This window comes from Pristiophorus japonicus, chromosome 10 (assembly GCF_044704955.1).
Source record: "Pristiophorus japonicus isolate sPriJap1 chromosome 10, sPriJap1.hap1, whole genome shotgun sequence".
Lineage (NCBI taxonomy): Eukaryota > Metazoa > Chordata > Chondrichthyes > Pristiophoridae > Pristiophorus > Pristiophorus japonicus.
In genome coordinates, this window is record NC_091986.1 from 102,644,699 (window position 1) to 102,667,257 (window position 22,559).

Genomic DNA, 22,559 nt, shown 5'->3' on the forward strand with positions numbered 1-22,559 from the left:
TTTCAGTACTTGCCATGGAACTCCAACTCGTCGATGATATCTACCTCAAATTATCATCCGTCTTCGTGCATGCCTGGGCAGTCGCGATGGCCTTTTTCAAATCCAGCATCTCTGCAGCCAAAAGCTTCCTGAGGATCGCATCATGGCTGATGCCTATCATGAAGATGTCATGCAGCATGTCTTGCAGCATGTTCCTGAACTTACACGGCTCAGCAAGACGTTGCAGGTCGGCGACAAATCCCAACATGTCCTGGCCCTCAGCACGAACGTGCGTGTAGAAACAGTAGCATGATATGATGATCCCCTCTTTTGGCTTCAGATGGTTACCCACCAACGTACACAATTCCTCGTACACTTTTTCCGCCGGACGTACAGGCGAGAGAAGATTCTTCATGAGGCCATAAATTTTCGGACCACAAACGGTGAGGAGAACTGCCCTGCGCTTAACTGCGTAGGCCTCTGCCTCTATGTCGTTGGCCACAAAATACTGATCCAGGTGGTCGACAAAATCCGCCCAATCCTCGCTCTCCATGAATCTCTCCAGGATTTCCATTGTGCATGCGAAGGTTCTTAAATTACCTCGTCGCCAATTGTAATGACTCAAGAGTCTGGTTATTGTAAACTCACTCATGCGCAACCTGATCCATCTTTATTTCAGCCCAAGAGTGCCAGCGTGACAAAAACACCCAGCTTATATACAGGTGACCAAGCACACATGCCACATGCATATAGCCCGATGACCTCCGACCACAGCTTCCTCTGGTGTCTGGTGACCCCCAAGCATTAATACATAACACTCAAGAACTAAACTGCTGGGCCGTGTGCGCTCCGAGCGAGGGAGGGGGGGGGACCTTAAAAAAAAAACACAACAAACATTCCTAAAACACTGCCCACGCCACCACAACACAAATCACTGAAAAAATTTAAAAGACAAACACTCGCATTTACCTTCAGAGTACTTTACTTTCCTCTGAGCCGCTGGACCGCATTGATTTCCCAGGCAGTCATTGTGGGCGCACTTCCGGCGGATGGATTGGGCAATAGTCCAAAGTACTGCTGTTGTCGCAACGAGAGGCGTTGCACACCCAGTGCAGCTCTTCCCAACGAGAGGCGTTGCACACCCAGTGCAGCTCTTCCCAACGAGAGGCGTTGCACACCCAGTGCAGCTCTTCCCAACGAGAGGCGTTGCACACCCAGTGCAGCTCTTCCCAACGAGAGGCGTTGCACACCCAGTGCAGCTCTTCCCAACGAGAGGCGTTGCACACCCAGTGCAGCTCTTCCCAACGAGAGGCGTTGCACACCCAGTGCAGCTCTTCCCAACGAGAGGCGTTGCACACCCAGTGCAGCTCTTCCCAACGAGAGGCGTTGCACACCCAGTGCAGCTCTTCCCAACGAGAGACGTTGCACACCCAGTGCAGCTCATCCCAGCGGTGCTGCTAAGCGCTGCCGCAAAAACAGACCAGAGGATCACGACGGGGCACAGGAGACCTGAACGTCGCCTTTCACGCTGTTCCGGGGCGGAACCCAGAGCGCAAAGGACCGGAAAATCCAGCCCTTTATGTCCTCTTCACAACTTGCTTTCCCATCTATCTTGGTATCATCAGCAAATTTGTCTATACTACACTTGATCCCTACATCCAAGTCATTAATATAGATTGTAAACAGTTGAGGCCCCAGCACTGATCCCTGTGGCACCCCACTAGATACAATTTGCCAACCCGAAAATTACTCATTTATCCCGAATCTCTGTTTTCTGTTAGCTAGCCAATCCTCTATACCCCGACACCGTCCAATATTTATCCCTCAACCAAAATCACGAAAACAGATTATCTGGTCAGTATCACATTGCTGTTTGTCGGACATAGCTGTACTTCATTGGCTGTAAAGAGCTTTGGGACGTCCTGAGGTCCTGAAAGGCACTATGTAAATTCTTTCATAAAAGAGCCGTTGATAATCATGTCCGCCAGCGAAGAACCCTAATGGCAGCTCCGCCAAATTTTTAACACTGTACAAACCAGGAGATGATTAAATTGAAGAAGAAAATGTAGTAAATAGTAACTTTACTTTTCCTATAATGTTATGAAAAAAACTCAGAAAATACATGATAAAAAGCAACCCGGTTTAATAGTTATTTCATTCATATTGAGTTTATGCAGAAATTAAGCAATCCTTAAATGTATTTGCTGGAGATATGATCTAATTTTGAAATATATTTAACAGACATTCATTATTTTATTTAAATGTGTTGGGTCTAACTATTTTTATTTTTGTTAACTCTAACCCCGATGCCTCTTTGCTGCTTATCAACAGATACTTGCATTAGTTTCGATGTTAGTTTCAGCGCCTAGCCACCTCCTGGAAATTATAGAGAGTTTGATGTATTTTCCCTCCGTCACATATAGCCGACAACTCGTGTTAACATGAACGGGCCTGCTATATGTGGGTGAATGTAGTAAACAGCAGAAAATAATAGCTGTGAGTGAGCTTGTAAAAAGAATTTCAAAACATGTTCCTAAACTTTTGAAACTGGATGACTAATTTACAATTTAACATTAGTTTTTAAAAAATCTGCGATATTCCGAAACTGAACCACACAGACCAAAAAAATCCTGTGTATGAACAGTGGTCTGTGTTGAGTTAATTGATTTCAGTCAAAGTGGTTATAGGGGCATTACAATTATTTGGGCTAGGAAATATTAAAATAACTGATGACCATCCAATGACCCCTGCTAAAAGGTTTAGAGCAGACAAGGGTAATGCAATAGATGTAATACATCTAGATTTTAATAAGACCTTTGATAACATACTACATAACAGACTAATGAATAAGGACAGGCCTTGCGGAATCAGGGGACAAGTAGCAGAATGGATAGCTAGCTGGCTGCAAGACAGAAAGCAGACGGTAGGGGTAAAGGGTAGCTATTCAGATTGGCAGAAGGTGAGAAGTGGGGTCCCACAAGGATCAGGGCTGATGTTCACAATTTATATTTACGATTTAAATTTTGGAATCAAAAACACAATTTCTAAATTTGCAGACGACACAAAAAAAAAATTTTGGTGGGGGGGGAGGGGGCGGCCGGGGGCGGTAGTCAATACAGAGGAGGACTGCAACTCATAAGTTTGAGAAATTAAATTTTGGTAATAAAAATAAGGAGATCATGAATTACTTGGAAAATAAGAATCTAATTTACAAAGATAATACCAGAACTCTGAGGTTATACCTGGGTCTCTTTTCTCTTAACTTAATAGAGGTCTTTAAAATTATGAAAGGTTTTGATAGAGTAGACACAGAGAAAGTATTTCCACTCATGGGAAAGATCAAAACTTGAGGCCATCAATATAAGATAGTCAACAAGAAATCAAATAGGGAATTCAGAAGAAACTTCTTTACCCTGAGTTTGGTGAGAATATGGAACTCGTTAGCAGAAGGAAGTAGTTAAGGCAAATAATATAGATGCATTTAAGGGGAAGCTAGATAAGCATATAAAGGAGAAGGGAATAGAGCATTATATTGATAGAATTAGATAAGGAAGACTGCAAGGAGGCTCGAGTGGAACATGAACAATGGCATGGAAGAGTTGGGCCGAATATCCTGTTCCTGTGCTGTATATTAAGAACATGATAAGAACATAAGAAATAGGAGCAGGAGTACGCCTTTCGGCCCTTTGAGCCTGCTCCACCATTCAATAATATCATGGCTGATTTTCTACCTCAACTTCACTTTCCTGCGCTATCCCCATATTCCTTGATTCCCTTTATATCTAAAAATCTATCGATCTCTGGCTTGAATATACTCAACGACTGAGCCTCCATAGCCCTCAGGGGTAGAGAATTCCAAAGATTCACGACCCTCTGAGGGAAGAAATTTCGCCTCATCTCAGTCCTAAATGGCCGACACCTTATTCTGAGACTGTGACTCCAAGTTCTAGACCCCCAAACAGGGGAAACATCCTCCCTGCATCTACCCTCTCAAGCCCTGTAAGAATTTTTTATGTTTCAATGAGATCCCCTCTCATTCTTCTAAACTCTAGAGAATATAGACCTAATCTACTCAATCTTTACTCATAGGTCAATCCCCTCCATCCCAGGAATCAGTCTGGTGAACCTTCGTTGCACTCCCTCTACGGCAAGTATATCCTTCCTTAGGTAAGGAGACCAAAACTGTACACAATATTCCAAGTGTGGTATCACCAGGTCCCTATATAATTGGAGTAAGAGATCTTCAACTAGATTTTACACTTTTGTGCTTATCGCCCAAAAATGGGCGTTATTTCCGGCGTGGGCGGTAAAAATGGGTTTTCAGATCGCCAGCTTCTCGCCCGTTCTCAAAACACCTAGTCTCCATTTCTGAAATTGGGCATTACCGCGAGCGATATGAAATGGGCGGCAGCATTAAATCTCGCTGACCTTCTTCCATAAAGTGTCGCCGTCCTTAGCAACGGCTCGATTCCCGCGATTCAGGAGGTCAAGGGTCATCATGACATGCGCAGAAGAGAAGACAGAGAGGGAGCTGAGAGGGACTGAAGGTGTGTGTGGGTGTGGTGTGGCTGCTTTGGGAGGAAGGAGGGTGACTTTAGAGCTTTACAGCAAATAGGGAAACAAAACTTAGCTGTTACCAGCTACATATTTGCCTGAATTTGGCCTATAATGGAGGGAGAGGAGGAGGCATCACATCACTCTATGGAGACTGATGCTGGAGAGAGCAGTGAGGTGGGAGAGGAGCATATTGGAAGGTGCAAAAGAGCGAGGAGGTTCTCAGACAAGGCAAATGCCTCCCTCCGAGTTACGTTGGGATACACACAGGGAGGGCGTGGGAAGCCCACCTCAAAGGCCTACCAGAAGATATGGACTGAGATAGCAGAGGTGGTCTCGTCGGCAACCAACGAGGTGCGTGAAGGCAACCAATGCCGCAAATGATGGAATGACCTTACATAAGTGTTGTGTATGGAGAGAGTCAGACTGAACACTGTGAGCTCAAAGTAAAGTGTGACCTTAATCTTTTATTGCAGGTCTCCAGAGTGCCTCTCCAACCTGTGAAGCCTTCATAAATACCTGTGCTCCCAAGGGATTATGGGATCCCTTGGGACTCCTGGGAATGAGCCCTCTGGTGGCTGTTCAGAGTAAATATAAGTCCACATATATAACAACATTCCCCCGCAAACCACATATATAACAACATTCCCCTGCAAAGTCAATAGTGTAACTATTTAGTATATGAGTCGATCTGGGGCCCTTCTTGCCCTGGTTGATCAACTCGGTGTGAAAGCTGGTGTTGCTGAATCACGTGTTGGGCCCTCGCTGGGCTGCTGTGCAGCTAGCTTTGCTGGGCTGCTTGGTGTGTTGGGCCCTGCAGGGCTGCTGTGGATGATGGGTTCTGCTTCGTGGTCAACCGTGGTGTCGGTTGCCACTGGCGTGTGTGATAGGGGATCAAATAAGGTCGGGTCCAAGGTGGGTTGCTCATGGTAGTCCGTGAATCAGAGTTTGATTTGGTCCAAGTGTTTCCAGTGAATGAGTCCATTTGAAAGTTTGACCCGAAACACCCTGCTCCCCTCTTTGGCCACGACAGTGCCGGGAAGTCCATAATTTAATACAAATACAGGATCATTGACTTCAATCTCGCCTGACACATTTACGCTATCATGGTATGCACTTTGTTGAAGCCGCCTGCTCTCTACCTGTTCATGTAGATCAGGGTGAACTAACGAGAGCCTTGTCTTAAGTGCCCTTTTCATGAACAGTTCAGCAGATGGGATCCCAGTGAGTGAGTGGGGTCTCGTGCGGTAGCTAAGCAGGACTCGGGATAGGCAAGTCTGCAGTGAGCCTTCAGTTTCGCTCTTCAAGCCTTGCTTGATGGTTTGCAGTGCTCTCTCTGCCTGACCATTGAACGCTGGTTTAAACGGGGCAGATGTGACATGTTTGATCCCGTTATGGGTCATGAATTCTTTGAATTCAGCACTGGTAAAACATGGCCCGTTGTCACTCACCAGGACATCGGGTAGGCCGTGTGTGGCAAACATGGCCCGCAGGCTTTCAGTGGTGGCAGCGGACTGGGTAGCCGACATTATCTCACATTCAATCCACTTGGAGTACCCGTCTACAACCACAAGGAATATTTTACCCAAGAACGGGCCTGCATAGTCAACGTGTACCCTAGACCACAGTCTGGAGGGCCAAGACTATAAACTTAGCGGCGCCTCCCTGGGTACATTGCTTAACTGCGAGCATGTATTACATCTGTGAACGCAGGACTCTTAAGTCCGCATCGATACTGGGCCACCACACATGAGATCTGGCCATCGCTTTCATCATTATGATGCCTGGGTGGGTACTGTCGAGGTCATTGATGAAGGTGTCTCTGCCCTTCTTGGGGACCACTATTCGATTGCCCCACAGAAGGCAGTCTGCATGTATAGACATTTCATCTTTGCGCCGCTGGAATGGCTTTATCTTTTCCTGCATTTCCACTGGGACACTGGACCAGCTCCCATGAAGCAAAAAGCTTTTGACTAGAGATAATAAGGGGTCCTGGCTTGTCCAGGTTTTGATCTGCCAGGCAGTGACGGGTGATTGCTCACTCTCAAATGCTTCTATAACCATGGCTAGATCTGCAGGCTGCGCCATTTCCACTCCCGTGGTGGGCAATGGCAGCCTACTGAGAGCATCGGCGCAGTTTTCTGTGCCTGGCCTGTGGCGGATGGTGTTGTTGTATGCGGACAACGTGAGCGCCCATCTCTGGATGCAGGCCGATGCATTGATATTTATCCCTTTACTCTCGGAAAACAGGGATATAAGTGACTTATGGTCAGCTTCCAATTTGAATTTTAGCCCAAACAGATATTGATGCATTTTCTTAACCCATAGACACACGCTAACGCTTCTTTTTCAATCATGCTGTCAGCTCTCTCGGCCTTAGACAGACTCCTGGATGCATAAGCAACCAATTGCAGTTTCCCAAAATCATTAGCTTATTGCAATAAACACCCGACGCCATATGACGACGCATCACATGCTAGTACCAAACGCTTACATGGATCATACAACACAAGCAATTTGTTTGAGCATAACAATTTTCTCTCTTTTACAAAGGCATTTTCTTGGCTTTTGCCCCAAACCCATTCGCCCCCTTTTCGTAGTGGTTCTAGCAGGGTGCTGAGACCCGGTAAGAAGTTATCAAAGTAGTTCTAGCGTTCCAGAAACGACTGCAGTTCCGTCACGTTCTGTGGCCTCGATGTGTTCTCGATTGCCTCCGTCTTCGTGTTGATGGGCCTGATGCCGTCTGCCGCAATCCTTCTTCCCAGGAACTCCACTTCAGGCGCCAGGAAAACACACTTCGAGCATTTTAACCTGAGCCCCACGCGGTTGAGTCGACTAAGAACCTCCTCCAGGTTTTGCAGGTGCTTGACTGTGTTCCGACCTGTGACCAAGATATCGTCCTGGAAGACCACGGTGTGCGGGACCGACTTCAGTAAACTTTCCATGTTTCTCTGGAATATCGCCGTCACTGATCGGATTCCAAATGAACATCTGTTATAAACAAAAAGACCTTTGTGCGTGTTGATGCAGGTGAGGGTCTTCGATGATTCCTCCAGTTCTTGTATCATGTCGGCTGAAGTAAGATCCAGCTTCGTGAACATCTTTCCTCCCGCCAGCGTTGCAAAGAGGTCGGCGGCTTTTGGTAGTGGGTATTGGTCCTGCATGGAGTAACGATTGACAGTTGCTTTGTAATCGCCACAGATTCTGACGGTGCCGTCTCCCTTGAGGACTGGGAGAATAGGACTGGCCCACTTGCTGAACTCAATTGGTGAAATGATGCCCTCTCGTTGCAGCCGGTCTAGTTCGATCTCTACCCTTTCTCTCATCATGTACATTACTGCTCTCGCCTTGTGATGGATGGGTCGCGCCCCCGGAATTAGGTGGATCTGCACTTTTGCTCCTTGGAATTTCGCGATGCCTGGTTCGAACAGCGAAGGAAATTTGTTTAAGACCTGGGCACACGAAGTATCGTCAATAGGCGATAGTGCTCGTACGTCAACCCAGTTCCAGCGTATCTTTCCCAGCCATCTCCTGCCGAGCAGCGTGGGACCATCGCCCAGTACCACCCAGAGTAGTAGCTTGTGCACCGCTCCATCGTAGGAGACCTTTACGGTAGCACTGCCGATTACAGGAATAATTTCTTTAGTGTAAGTTCTTAGTCTCGTGCGAACTGGAGTTAAGACTGGCGTTGAGGCCTTGTTGCACCGCAACCTTTCAAAAGTCTTTTTGCCCATGATGGACTGGCTCGCACCCGTGTCCAGCTCCATTGACACCGGGAGCCCATTTAGTTCAACCTTCAGCATAATCGGGGGACACTTCGTGGTGAATGTGTGCACCCCATGTACCTCTGCCTCCTCTATCTGAGGCTCTGGTTCGTAGTGATCCTCCGTGGATCTGTCCTCCTCTGCAACGTGGTGGTTTGCAGGTTTAACAGGATTAGCAGCTCGCCTGCACACTTGTTAGAGGTGTCCCATTGTTCCACAGCCCTTGCAAACGTATCCTTTGAATCAGCATGAATGGAAACGATGATCACCCCCGCAGCACCAACAAGATGTTAATGGCCTTGCATTCATCACCCTTGATGATGGACTCTGAGACATCTGCGGACGTGTAGCTGCAGGTATGTGTGACCTGCCCTGTACGTTACGATTCAAAAACAACATCACTTTGTTCACAGTACTTGTAGCAGCACTTGTGTGCTGAGGGATTTGCTTAGTATTGTCACTGGTGGCAATGAACGCCTGGGCTATTGCTATGACCTTACTCAAGATTGGGGTCTCTACAGTCAAAAGCTTGCAAAGTATGGTTTCATGGCCAATGCCAAGTACGAAAAAGTCTCTGAGCATGTGCTCCAAATGGCCTTCAAATTTGCAGTGTCCTGCAAGGTGTCTCAGCTCGGCGACATAACTCGTCACTTCCTGGCCTTCAGAACTTTTTTAGGTGTAGAACCGGTATCTCGCCATCAGAACCTTCGAGTTCAAATGCTCGCGGACCAGTGTGCACAAATTGTCGTTTGATTTCTCCGTGGGTTTTGCTGGAGTGAGCAGATTCTTCATGAGGCCATACGTGGGTGCCCCACAGACGGTGAGGAGGATCGCTCTACGTTTGGCAGCGCCCTCTTCCCCATCTAGCTCGTTGGCCACGAAGTATTGGTCGAGTCGCTCCACAAAAGTTTCCCAATCATCTCCCTCTGAAAACTTCTCCAGGATGCCCACTGTTCTCTGCATCTTTGGGTTCACTATCTGTATCTCGTCGCCAGTTGTTGGGTATGGAGAAAGAGACTGAATACTGTGAGCTCAAAGTAAAGTGTGACCTTAGTCTTTTATTGCAGGTCTCCAGGGTGCCTCTTTGACCTGTGAAGCCTTCTTAAATACCTGTGCTCCCAAGGGATTATGGGATCCCTTGGGACTCCAGGGAATGAGCCCTCTAATGGCTGTCAGAGTAAATACAAGTCCACATATATAACAATAAGAACATAAGAAATAGGAGCAGGAGTAGGCCATACGGCCCCTCGAGCCTGCTCTGCCATTTAACACGATCATGGCTGATCTGATCATGCACTCAGGTCCACTTCCCTGCCCGCTCTCCATAACCCCTTATTCCTTTATCGTTTAAGAAACTGTCTATTTCTGTCTTAAATTTATTCAATGTCCCAGCTTCCACAGCTCTCTGAGGCAGTGAATTCCACAGATCCGCAACCCTCAGAGAAGAAATTTCTCCTCATCTCAGTTTTAAATGGGCGGCCCATTATTCTAAGATTATGCCCTCTAGTTTTGTCTCCCCTATCAGTGGAAACATCCTCTCTGCATCCACCTTGTCAAGCTCCCTCATAACCTTATACATTTCGATAAGATCACATCTCACTCTTCTGAATTCCAATGAGTAGAGGCACAACCTACTCAACCTTTCCTCATAAGTCAACCCCCTCATCTCTGGAATCAAACTTGTGAATCTTCTCTGAACTGCCTCCAAAGCAAGTATATCCTTTCGTAAATATGGGATCCGCAAGAGTAAGTATTACATTTATTTACATGTACTTATGTATTTATATAATTTGATTTGTAACAGTCATGAGTGACTATCAGCAGATGTCAGGTCTTTCACTTTTACCGGGAATGTTTTACTCAAAGCCTGCGGTCACGCTGCACGCCTTAAAGTAAAGAATGATAATTATTATAATAAGCATGATTACATCTGTCGGTTATGTGTTGTATCAGTCTCTGTGATTGTATCTAGCAATGATATCACGCAATGATCTCATGCCATGTCATCCTGTCACCTTTTACAGAAGAAGCTATCGACGATGAGGTCCATGCAGAGGCGAATGGGTGGTGGGGCCACCAGTCCCCAGCGACATCACTGACATGGAGGAGCGGGTGCTCGCACACGTGCGGGAAGCACACCCGGACAGCCACGGGAGCATCTGCAGACCCTGAAGTGATGCCACGTGAGTAAAGCTTACACCATTGCATGATGTAAAGTCAATAGATGCTGCACCCACTCATATCCAAACAATCATATATGATAGATGATTTTTAAAATTGTCCTTGAAATAATGCTGGCCTAATGAAAATCATTGCAATGCAAATGTGTTGATGGTCATGAAATGTGATGTCTGTGATGATTTTGATAACGGTGGTGCTTTTATCATGCATATGTTGTGTGTAGCGTTGGACTCACCTTGTGACCCTAGCACACCCTTCTCCTCTAATAACCACATTTCTGTTTTGCAGCTCAGCCAGCAGCGTGGCCCCAGGCAAGGCCACAGAGGCCAGAAGGTGGGGGTGCGGGGCCCGACTCTCCAGACGATCCTACATTTGGTGCTGAGGAGCTCCGATTCTCGCCTATCAAATTCACTGGGTCTGTACTCCACGGATGAGAGCGCCAACATCGAGGAACCTGCATCGCCACACTCCAGATACCAGGATGGTATGTTGTCTCCCTGGTGCAAGGGTCAAGGATGTCTTTGAGTGGCTACAAGACATTTTGGAGTGGGAGGGTGGACAGCCAGTTGTCGTGGTGCATATAGGTACCAACGATATAGGTAAAAAACAGGATGAGGTCCGACAAGACGAATTTAGGGAGCTAGGAGCTAAATTAAAAAGTAGGACCTCAAAGGTAGTAATCTCAGGATTGCTACCAGGGCCACGTGCTAGTAATCGCAGGATAGCTCAGATGAATATGTGGCTTGAGGAGTTGTGCAGAAGGGAGGGATTCAAATTACTGGGACATTGAACCGATTCTGGGGAGGTTGGACCAGTACAAACCGGACGGTCTGCGCCTGGGCAGGACCAGAACCAATGTCTTAGGGGGAGTGCTTGCTCGTGCTGTTGGGGAGGGGTTAAACTAATATAGCAGGGGGATGGGAACCTATGCAGGGAGACAGAGGGAAGTAGAATAGGGGCAGAAGCAAAAGATAGAAAGAAGAAAAGTAAACGTGGAGGGCAGAGAAACCCAAGGCAAAAATCAAAAAGGGCCACATTACAGCAAAATTCTAAAGGGGCAAAGTGTGTTAAAAAGACAAGCCTGAAGGCTCTGTGCCTCAATGCGAGGAGTATTTGTAATAAGGTGGGCGAATTAACTGTACAGGCAGCAATGAATGAATATGATATAATTGGCATCACAGAGACATGGCTCCAGGGTGACCAAGGCTGGGAACTCAACATCTAGGGGTATTCAACATTCAGGAAGGATATACAGAAAGAAAAAGGAGGTGGGGTAGCATTGCTGGTTAAAGAGGAAATTAATGCAATAGTAAGGAAGGACATCAGCTTGGATGATATGGAATCTGTATGGGTGGAGCTGCGGAATACCAAAGGGCAAAAAACGCTTGTGGGAGTTGTGTACAGACCACGGAACATTAGTAGTGAGTTGGGGACAGCATCAAACAAGAAGTTAGGGATGCAATAAAGGTACAGCAGTTATCATGGGCAACTTGAATCTACATATAGATTGGGTTAACCAAACTGGTAGCAATACGGTGGAGGAGGATTATCCTGGAGTGTATTAGGGATGGTTTTCTCGACCAATATGTCGAGGAACCAACTAGAGGGCTGGCCATCCTAGACTGGGTGATGTGTAATGAGAAAGGACTAATTAGCAATCTTGTTGTGTGAAGCCCCTTGGGGAAGAGTGACCATAATATGGTAGAATTCTTTATTAAGATGGAGAGTGACACAGTTAATTCAGAGACTAGGGTCCTGAACTTAAGGAAAGGTAACTTCGATGGTATAAGACGTGAATTGGCTAGTATAGACTGGCGAATGATACTAAAAGGATTGACGGCGGATAGGCAATGGCAAATCTTTAAAGATCACATGGATGAACTTCAACAATTGTACATCCCTGTCTGGAGTAAAAATAAAACGGGGAAGGTGGCTCAACCGTGGCTAACAAGGGAAATTAAGGATAGTGTTAAATTGGCCAGAAAAAGCAGCAAACCTGAGGACTGGGAGAAATTAGAATTCAGCAGAGGAGGACAAAGGGTTTAATTAGGAGGGGGAAAATAGAGTATGAGAGGAAGTTTGCTGGGAACATAAAAACTGACTGCAAAAGCTTTTATAGATATGTGAAGAGAAAAAGATTAGTGAAGACAAACGTCGGTCCCTTGCAGTCAGATTCAGATGAATTTATAATGGGGAACAATGAAATGTCAGACCAGTTGAACAAATACTTTGGTTCTGTCTTCACGAAGGAATCAATTATTAAAGATGAAATAGCAGCGCATTTGGAAAGCAGTGACAGGATCGGTCCAAGTCAGCATGGATTTATGAAAGGGAAATCATGCTTGACAAATCTTCTGGAAATTTTTGAGGATGTAACTCGTAGAGTGGAGAAGGGAGAACCAGTGGATGTGGTGTATTTGGACTTTCAAAAGGCTTTTGACAAGGTCCCAAACAAGAGATTGGTGTGCAAAATTAAAGCACAGGGTATTGTTGGTAATGTACTGACGTGAATAGAGAACTGGTTGGCAGACAGGAAGCAGAGAGTCGGGATAAACGGGGCCTTTTCAGAATGGCAGGAAGTGACTAGTGGGGTGCCGCAGGGCTCAGTGCTGGGACCCCAGCTATTTACAATATACATTAATGATTTAGATGAAGGAATTGAGTGTAATATCTCCAAATTTGCAGATGACATTAAGCTGGGTGGTGGTGTGAGCTGTGAGAAGGACGCTAAGAGGTGCAGGGTGACTTGGACAGGTTAGGTGAGTGGGCAAATGCATGGCAGATGCAGTATAATGTGGATAAATGTGAGGTTATCTACTTTGGGGGAAAAAACACGAAGGCAGAATATTATCTGAATGGCGGCAGATTAGGAAAAGGGGAGGTGCAGCGAGACCTGGGTGTCATGGTACATCAGTCATAGAAAGTTGGCATGCAGGTACAGCAGGTGGTGAAGAAGGTAAATGGTATGTTGGCCTTCATAGCTAGGGGATTTAAGTATAGGAGCAGGGAGGTCTTACTGCAGTTGTACAGGGCCTTGGTGAGGCCTCACCTGGAATATTGTGTTCAGATTTGGTCTCCTAATCTGAGGAAGGACATTCTTGCTATTGAGGGAGTGCAGCGAAGGTTCACCAACACTGATTCACAGGATGGCAGGACTGACATATGAGGAGAGACTGGATCGACTGGGCCTGTACTCACTGGAATTTAGAAGGATGAGAGGGGATCTCATAGAAACATATAAAATTCTGACGGGACTGGACAGGTTAGATGCAGGAAGAATGTTCCCGATGTTGGGGAAGTCCAGAACCAGGGGTCACAGTCTAAGGATAAGGGGTAAGTCATTTAGGACAGAGATGAGGAGAAACTTCTTCACTCAGAGCGTTGTTAACCTGTGGAATTCCCTGCTGCAGAGAGTTGTTGATGCCAGTTCATTGGATATATTCAAGAGTGAGTTAGATATGGCCCTTACGGTTAAGGGGATCAAGGGGTATGGAGAGAAAGCAGGAAAGGGGTACTGAGGTGAATGATCAGCCATGATCTTATTGAATCATGGTGCAGGCTCGAAGGGCTGAATGGCCTACACCTGCACCTATTTTCTATGTTTCTGTGTTTCTATTCCACCCCAAGGCCATCTAGTGGTCATTCCCACCTGTACTCTGGAGGTACCGGCCCCAAGCCCCTCGCCACAGGGCACCCCATTTGTCCCCAGGATGATGCCGACCCCGCAGAGGCCTCGTGGGCATGGCAGGTCTGGTCCATGAGCGCCACATGAGAGCGGAGAGATGGTACAGTTGTCCAGGAGGACTGTAGATATTGGTGACTAGCTCATCGAAGCATTGGGGGGCATATCCCAACAGCTGGTCACCATGACTGAGTACATTCCGTGGATGTCGGAGGCCCTGGGTGCGATAGCCAGGAACACTGCTGGCACAGGCCTCCCAATGCTCCTAGAGTGCGGCACTCCACCGCTAGGTTCCGCATCACCACTGCAAACAACAGATGAGAGCAAGGACCAAGATCCTGCTTCTGCATCAGAGAATGTTGCTCCCTCAGCACCCCCGCTCCCGTACCCATGCAACCACTGCCTCTGCCTTCATCTCCCAAAATGAGTCACAGCCTGAGGAGCTCCTCGGCCAGATGCTGTGGAGCAAGAAGAGGAAGGGGTAGAGGTGGGGAGAAGAAGGGGAGGATCTCCATCTGGGTGTATCCAATTTGTTGTAATGTATGGGGGTGGGGACCACCCTCCTGCTTTGCATTTGTATTCTGTGTTGATCGACAAGTTGAACATTTGATTGATGTCAATGATGGAAAAAGTTGGGTGTGGGTGGGGGTTGGGTGTTTTTGCCTGTGATACTTATGGTTTCAGACCAATGTTGTTGTAAACAATGTTTTATTGAACATAACCTTGTTGCGCATTGTCTCAGATAGCTGGACCGTTACACACTGGTGATTCCTGAACATGAAAGAGTTAAATAAAACTTAACTTCAATTAACGTAAACTTTAACTGGCACCAAGGTGATGGGCACCATTGATGTCTGAGCTGCACACACAGCAGTGTGTCAGCGTTGTCACTCACAGCAACGTTCTTTCAGGCAAATCATTCCGCTATCAGCTCCTGACATAAGAGTCTTGCAGCTATGGAGCCACCACTGGCCCTTTCCTGCAGTCTGGAGGGGGTCGTGGGCATGGTTGCATAGCCAGCCTGATTGTCTGGCCCTAGGTCTGCATCCAGCCCCTCGTCGTCCTCTTCCTCTCTCTCCTGAGGTGGAGCATCAGTCCCTTCTGGCAATTCTTGGCCCCTCCTGATAGTCAGATTGTACAGCATGGAGCACACGACCACGAATTCACCTACTTGCTCAGGGTTGTATTGTAGCTCCCCTCCTGAGTGGTCCAGACATCTGAAGCGCTGCTTAAGCACAGTTATTATTTTCTGGACCACATTGTGTGTGGCTCTGTGGCTCTGGTTGTATTGCTTGTCGGCCTCAGTGTGGGTGTCACTCAGTGGGGTCATCAGCCAGGTGGCTTGGCCATATCGGTTATCACCAAGCATCCAGCATTGTCCTTGTGGCTGACTCTTAAAGATGTCAGAGACAGCGGTCTCACGCAGGATGTGAGCCTCATCAAAGGTGCCCGGACATTTGGCATTCACTGCCATGATGATCTGGTTGTGGTTGATAACTAGTTGGACCTTCAGGGAGTGAAATCTTTTTCTGTTATGAAAACGCTCCGGGTCCTGAGAAGGTGACCGCATGGCACTGTATAGCTCCCTGCACCCTGGGGAACATAGCAATGCAGTAGAATGCTCCAGCCCTGTCCGTCTGAGCCTCCGTGGTCATGGGGAAGCTGATAAATTCCATCCTTCTTGCGTACAAGGCATCCATGACCTGTCTAATGCAGCGATGGGTTGCATGGTGAGACAGAGGGAAAGTCTCGACCGCGGAGGCCCGAAAGGAATCCGACGCGTAGAAAGACAGTGCCGCGGTGACCTTGACCTCGACCGACACTGATGTCCTGATGGCAGGCTGCCTATGTGGCCTGGTGAGCTCGCATATTTCATTGATCACCACTGTGTGGAAGCGCAGTCTCCGAAGGCAGGTGTAGTCAGTCACGTTGAGGTTAGACTTCTTTTCCCTGTATGCACGGGGTGTGTATGGTCTGGCCCCCCTCCTCATTCTTGCACATTTTAAATTGGGGAGATAATGATGTGCATCACACATTGAGCCATCTGCACTCTGCAGCATCTGCGTATTAATCAATGCAGGCTGAGAAATGGCTGGCCCCATTGCAATGAAAGTATAATAGCGATTGATCAGAAACAATAATTTCCTCATTAAAATACACCTACAGTAAACCCCCAATAGTCCAGAGTCTGAAAATATGTAAGTTGAGATGGTCACTTCACCTGAGAAGAACTCCAGAGTCAATGCAAACTCCCCCGAAGTTGAAGCAGCCTTTTGAATGAAGCGACCTGCCATTTTAAAAATGGCAGCCATACAACTGGCTTTAGTTCAAAACAGTTCCACTTTTTGCCGGGCGGTTTTTTGGGCGAGTGATATTGTGGGTGATATGTGTGCGAGGTGGTGAAAGTGATGGTGGGCGATCCCCTGGGCGTTCGTTTCGCCAAATGTGCTCTTTACGACAAAAAAAAAATGGGCGGGCGGTATTATTGAATCTTGGCGTTAATTCCGTGTGGAAAGTAATGCTGAGTGATATTATGGGCTTTGATTTCACCCATTCTGATGATTCCGCCCCAAAAAGTGGGCGGGCTGTATTTTTTCCCAGCGTTAAGCACATGGGAAAAGTAGTGCTCGCCAATAAGTTTCCGAAAAATGCCCATCAGTTTCCATTTTGTGGCTAAATTGGGTATATATGGGCGCTATACGTCATTTCAGCGGTAAAATGGACGTTAAGTGGACGTTAAGCATGCAAAAAACTTGGAAAATCTCGCCCCTTTACTCATACTCAAAACCTCTTGCAATAAAGTCCAATATACTATTTGTTTCTTAATTGCTTGCTGTACATGCATGTTTACTTTCAGTGATTTGTGTACAAGGACACCCAGGTCCCTCTGAACACCAACATTTGCCAATCTCTCACCATTTAAAAAATACTCTGCTTTTCTATTTTTCCTACCAAAGTGGATAACTTCACATTTCTCCACATAATATTCCATTTGCCATGTTCTTGCCCACTCACATTGCCTGTCTATGTCCCCTTGAAGTCTCTTTGCATCCTCCTCATAACTTACATTCCCATCTAGCTTTGTATCATCAGCAAACTAGGATATATTACATCTTGGTCCCCTCATCCAAATCATTGATATAGATTGTGAATAGCTGAGGCTCAAGCACTGATCCTTGCGGTACCCCACTAGTTACAGCCTGCCAACCTGAAAATGATCTGTTTATTACTACTCTCTGTTTTCTGTCCGTTAACCAATCCTCAATCCATGCTAGTATATTAACTGCAATCCCACAAGCCCTAATTTTGTTTAATAAGTTTAATAATTTTCATTACATATTCTATTAACTGAAAAACAGGGTCTGTTCAATTTATAATTCTCCACTTGATGGAAAAGAGACAGTGAATTTATTGGTATCTGGGAGGTCCGCTTCTTAATATCTCTCTGGCATGGCATCTTGACCATGCAGTGCTGCCACTGATAGAAGTTATTTGAACAGATGTGTCAAATGAGTTCTGCACATCTGCCCATTTCCAGGCCGTATTCAGCAATCCAATAAGAGGTAACTGTGGCACATTGTAAGTGTAGAGACATCTTTTTAACATTCAGAGCTTATGGGACAATTCAGTATGCTATTTCTCTTTTTAAGTAAACAATGGAAATCTTACCCGTTGTCCTTGATAACGTGCGCATGTCTGGTCCAGTTCCACTAATACCTATAAGGAAATGAGTGTTCAGAAGGATGAGGTCATACAATTTTAAAGAAAGTACAATATCCCAGAATAGATGCTGTGGAAAGTTATATTTTATACAAGTAATAAATAGGAGAACATAAGAACATAAGAATTAGGAGCAGAAGTAGGCCATTCGGCCCGTCGAGCCTACCCTGCCATTCAATAATATCATGACTGATCTTCTACCTCAACTCCATTTTCCTTCACTATTCCCAGATCCCTTGATTCCCTTAATATCCAAAAATCTATTGATCTGTCTCAAATATACTCAACGACTGAGCTTCCACAGTACTCCAGGGGTAGAGAATTCAACAAATTCACCACCTTCTGTGTGAAGAAATTGCTCCTCATCTCAGTCCTGAATGGCTGACCCCTTATTCTGCGACTGTGACCTCTGGTTCTAGACTCCCCAGCCAGAGGAAGCATCCTCCCTGCATCTACCCTGTCAAGCCCTGTAAGAATTTTGTATGTTTCGATGAGATCACCTCTCATTCTTCTAAATTCTAGAAAATATAGGTCTAGTCTACTCAATCTCTCCTCATAGGACAATCCCTCCATCCCATGAATCAGTGTGGTGAACCTTCGTTGCACTCCCTCTATGGCAAGTATATCCTTCCTTAGGTCAGGAGACCAAAACTGTACACAATACTCCAGGTCTCACCAGGTCCCTATATAATTACAGCAAAGTGTCTTTACTCTTATACTCAATTCCTCTTGTAATAAAGGCCAGCATACCATTTGCTTTCTTAATTGCTTGCTGTACTTGCATGTTAACTTTCAGTGATTTGTGCAGAAGAACACCCAGGTCCCTCTGAACACCAACAGTTTCCAATCTCTCACCGTTTTAAAAAAAAAACTCTGCAGTTCTATTTTTCCTACCAAAGTGGATAACTTCATATTTCTCCACATTATATTCAATTGGCCATGTTCTTGCCCACTCACATAGCCTGTCTATATTCCCTTGAAACCCCTTTGCATTCTCCTCACATCTTACATTCTGACCTAGCTTTGTATCAACAAACTTGATGATCCTTGCGGCCTGCCAACCCAAAAATGACCCGTTTATTCATACTCTGTCTTCTGTCTGTTAACCAACCCTCAATCCATGCTAGTATAATACCCCAATCCTATGAGCCCTAATTTTGTTTAATAACCTCTTGTGTGGCACCTTAACGAATGCCTTGTGGAAATCCAAATACACCACATCCACTGGTTCCCCCTTATCTATTCTGCTATGTGCAACATCAAAAACTCTTAACAGGTTTGTCAAACATGATTTCCCTTTCATAAATCAGTGTTGACTCTGCCAAATCCTTTAATTATTTTCTAAGTGCCCTATTACCACATCTGTTATGTATGTAACTATGTAATACTTGCCACCAGAGGGCGCAACTATTGGAGTCCTAATGGTCACCTGCACACACTTGCAGGGCCAGTATAAAAGGTTGGCTGCTATGTTGTTTAGGCACTCTGGAGTTGTAATAAAGAAGACTAAGGTCACACTAAGTTTAGCTCACAGTACTCAGCCTTGTGGAGTTCTTCTATACACAACAATTGGCGATGAGGAATAGGATACGAACCTTCATGCAACCATGGCTGCTGTTGGAATATTAAAGTGATTCGTAGAGGGCGATGATTGGGAAGCCTTCATCGAGCGTCTCGACCAGTTCTTCGTGGCCAATGAGCTGGAAGGAGACACTAACGCGGCCAAGCGCAGGGCGTTTCTCCTCACCGTCTGTGGGCCTAAAATATACGGCCTCATCAAGAATCTGCTTACACTGACAAAACCAACGGAGAAGGAATAGACAGAGTTGTGCACGCTGGTTCGGGACCACCTCAAGCCAAAGGAGAGTATCCTCATGGCCAGATTTTACACGCACCATCACTCCGGGGGCCAGGACGTGGCGGATTATGTCGCCGACCTGAGACGCTTCACGGGACCTTGCGATTCTGGAGCTACGCTGGGGTAAATGCTGCGGGACTTTTTCGTGCTGGGTATCAGCCATGAGGTCATTCTTCGAAAGCTGCTGGCTGCCGAAACCCTAGACCTAAGCAGGGCCATTGCGATCGCCCAGGCATGCATGGCCACGGACAATAACACCAAACAGATATCTTCTCAACATCGAAGCTCACCGGCAAGTACTGTGCATAAAATGACATCACTAGCAGGCCAAACTGCATATGGCAGGGCCTATATGACTGCGGCTGCAAGACCTGTGATGACTCCGAGTCTACCATCAGGGGTGAATGTGAATCCATTCGCACTGTGTTGGCGCTGCGGGGATAATCATCGGGCCTATCAATGTTGATTCAAGCACTACGTGTGCAAAGGCTGCGCAACGATGGGGCACCTCCAGTGAATGTGCAAACGTGCTGCGACATACCACACGGCAGAGGATGATCGATCCGGCGCGGATCACGCAGCACAGGCAACTCAATCCGAGAAAGAAGTGTATGGAGTACATACCTTCACTACCAAGAGCCATCCTATAATGCTGAAAGTCAAATTAAATGAAGTTCCAGTATCCATGGAGTTGGACACGGGTGCGAGTCAGTCAATAATGAGCCAGAAGGCTTTTGAGAAACTGTGGGGCAATAAAGCACAAAGGCCCAAACTGAGCCCAATTAATGCAAAGCTGCGTACCTACACCAAAGAGCTCATACCAGTCATTGGAAGTGCGGCAGTGAAGGTATCGTATAATGGAGCTGTGCATGACCTATCATTGTGGATTGTTCCAAGCAATGGCTCAACGTTCAGCAGAAGCTGGCTAGAAAAGATTAGATGGAATTGGAACGACATCAAAGCACTATCTTCAGTGGATGACGCCTCGTGTGCTCAAGTGCTGAGCAAGTTTCTCTCGCTATTCGAACCAGGCATTGGCAACTTCACAGGCGCCAAGGTACAGATCCATCTAGGCCCCAATGCATGGCCCGTCCATCACAAGGCTTGGGCAGTTCCGTATATGATGAGGGAGAAAGTCGAGATCGAACTGGACAGACTCCAACGCAAAGGAATCATATCGGCAGTAGAGTTTAACGAGTGGGCCAGTCCAATTGTTCCGATGTTCAAAAGCGATGGCATGGTCAGAATCTGCGGAGACTACAAGGTAACGATTAACCGAGTCTCATTACAGGACCAGTACCCGCTGCCCAAGGCAGATGACCTGTTTGCAACGTTAGCGGGGGGGGGGGGGGCGGGGAAGTCGTTCACTAAGTTGGACCTAACCTCTGCCTTCATGACACAGGAGTTGGCTGAATCTTCGAAAAGACTGACATGCATCAACACACACAAAGGGCTGTTTATATACCACAGGTGCCCTTTTGGGATTCGCTCGGCTGCAGCCATTTTCCAGAGAAACATGGAGAGTTTGCTGAAATCTGTTCCGCGCACCGTTGTGTTTCAAGACGACATCCTGATCACTGGTCATGACACCATCGAACACCTACACAACCTGGAAGAGGTTCTAATTCGCCTAGAAAGAGTGGGACTCAGGCTGAAATGCTCCCAGTGTGTTTTCCTGGTGCCAAAAGTCACATTTTGGGGGAGAAAGATTGCAGCAGATGGCATCAGACCCATGGACTCAAAGACAGAGGCCATCAAGAATGCACCCAGACCACAGAATGCGATGGAGCTGCGTTCGTTCCTGGGACTCCTCAACTATTTTGATAACTTTCTACCCGGGTTGAGCACGTTGTTAAAGCCTTTGCACATGTTGCTTCGTAAGAGTGACGACTGGGTTTGGGGCAAATCTCAAGACACAGACTTTGAGAAGTCCAGGAACCTGCTATGTTCAAATAAGTTACTTGTACACTATGACCCATGTAAACGTTTAGTGCATGACACAGGAGTGCAACCTCCAACCGGTTGCATTCATGTCTAGAATTCTGTCTAAGGCTGAGAGAGCCTATAGTATGGTCGAGAAAGAGGCATTAGCATGTGTATATGGAGTTAAGAAAATGCACCCATACCTATTTAGACTTCAGTTTCAGCTTGAAACTGACCACAAGCTGCTCATTTCACTGTTTTCAGAGAGCAAAGGTATAAATACCAATGCTTCGTCCCGCATCCAAAGATGGGCACTAACATTGTTCGCTTATGACTATGTTATCCGCCACAGACCAGGCACTGAAAACTGTGCCGATGCTCTCAGCCAGCTACCATTACCCACCACTGGGGTTGAAATGGCGCAGCTCGCAGACTTGCTACTGGTCATGGATGCTTTTGAGAGTGAGGGGTCACCCGTCACAGCTCACCAGATCAGGATCTGGACCAGCCAGGATCCTGTGCTATCATTAGTAAAAAGTTGCGTCCTAAATGGGAACTGGTTGGCCGTTCCCGGGGAAATGCAAGATGAAATTAAGCCACCGACGCAAAGATGAAATGTCCATCCAGTCGGATTGTCTCTTATGGGGTAATCGCGTGGTTTTGCCAAAAAAAGGCAGGGAAACGTTTATACGCGACCTACACAGTACCCACCCAGGCATTGTCAATATGAAGGCAATTGCCAGGTCGCATGTTTGGTGGCCCGGCATTGACTTGGACTTGGAATCATGCGTGAATCAGTGCAACACTTGCTCGTAACTGAGCAATGCACCAAGGGAGGCTCCAATGAGTCTATGGTCATGGCCCTCCAATCTGTGGTCCAGGATCCACGTAGATTTTG

The 22,559-nt window shown here is 46.6% G+C and overlaps 1 protein-coding gene across 3 annotated transcripts in view; it reads right to left on the minus strand.

The window, feature by feature from the left end:
* LOC139275053 (uncharacterized protein C11orf97-like) overlaps positions 1–22,559 on the minus strand; it is a 101,140-nt gene that overhangs the window by 15,347 nt on the left and 63,234 nt on the right. For all 3 annotated transcript variants that reach the window (XM_070891978.1, XM_070891979.1, XM_070891976.1), the window contains one exon: positions 17,830–17,877. In XM_070891978.1, coding sequence (XP_070748079.1) covers positions 17,830–17,877 — 48 coding nt within the window. The remainder of the gene's footprint in view (positions 1–17,829; positions 17,878–22,559) is intronic.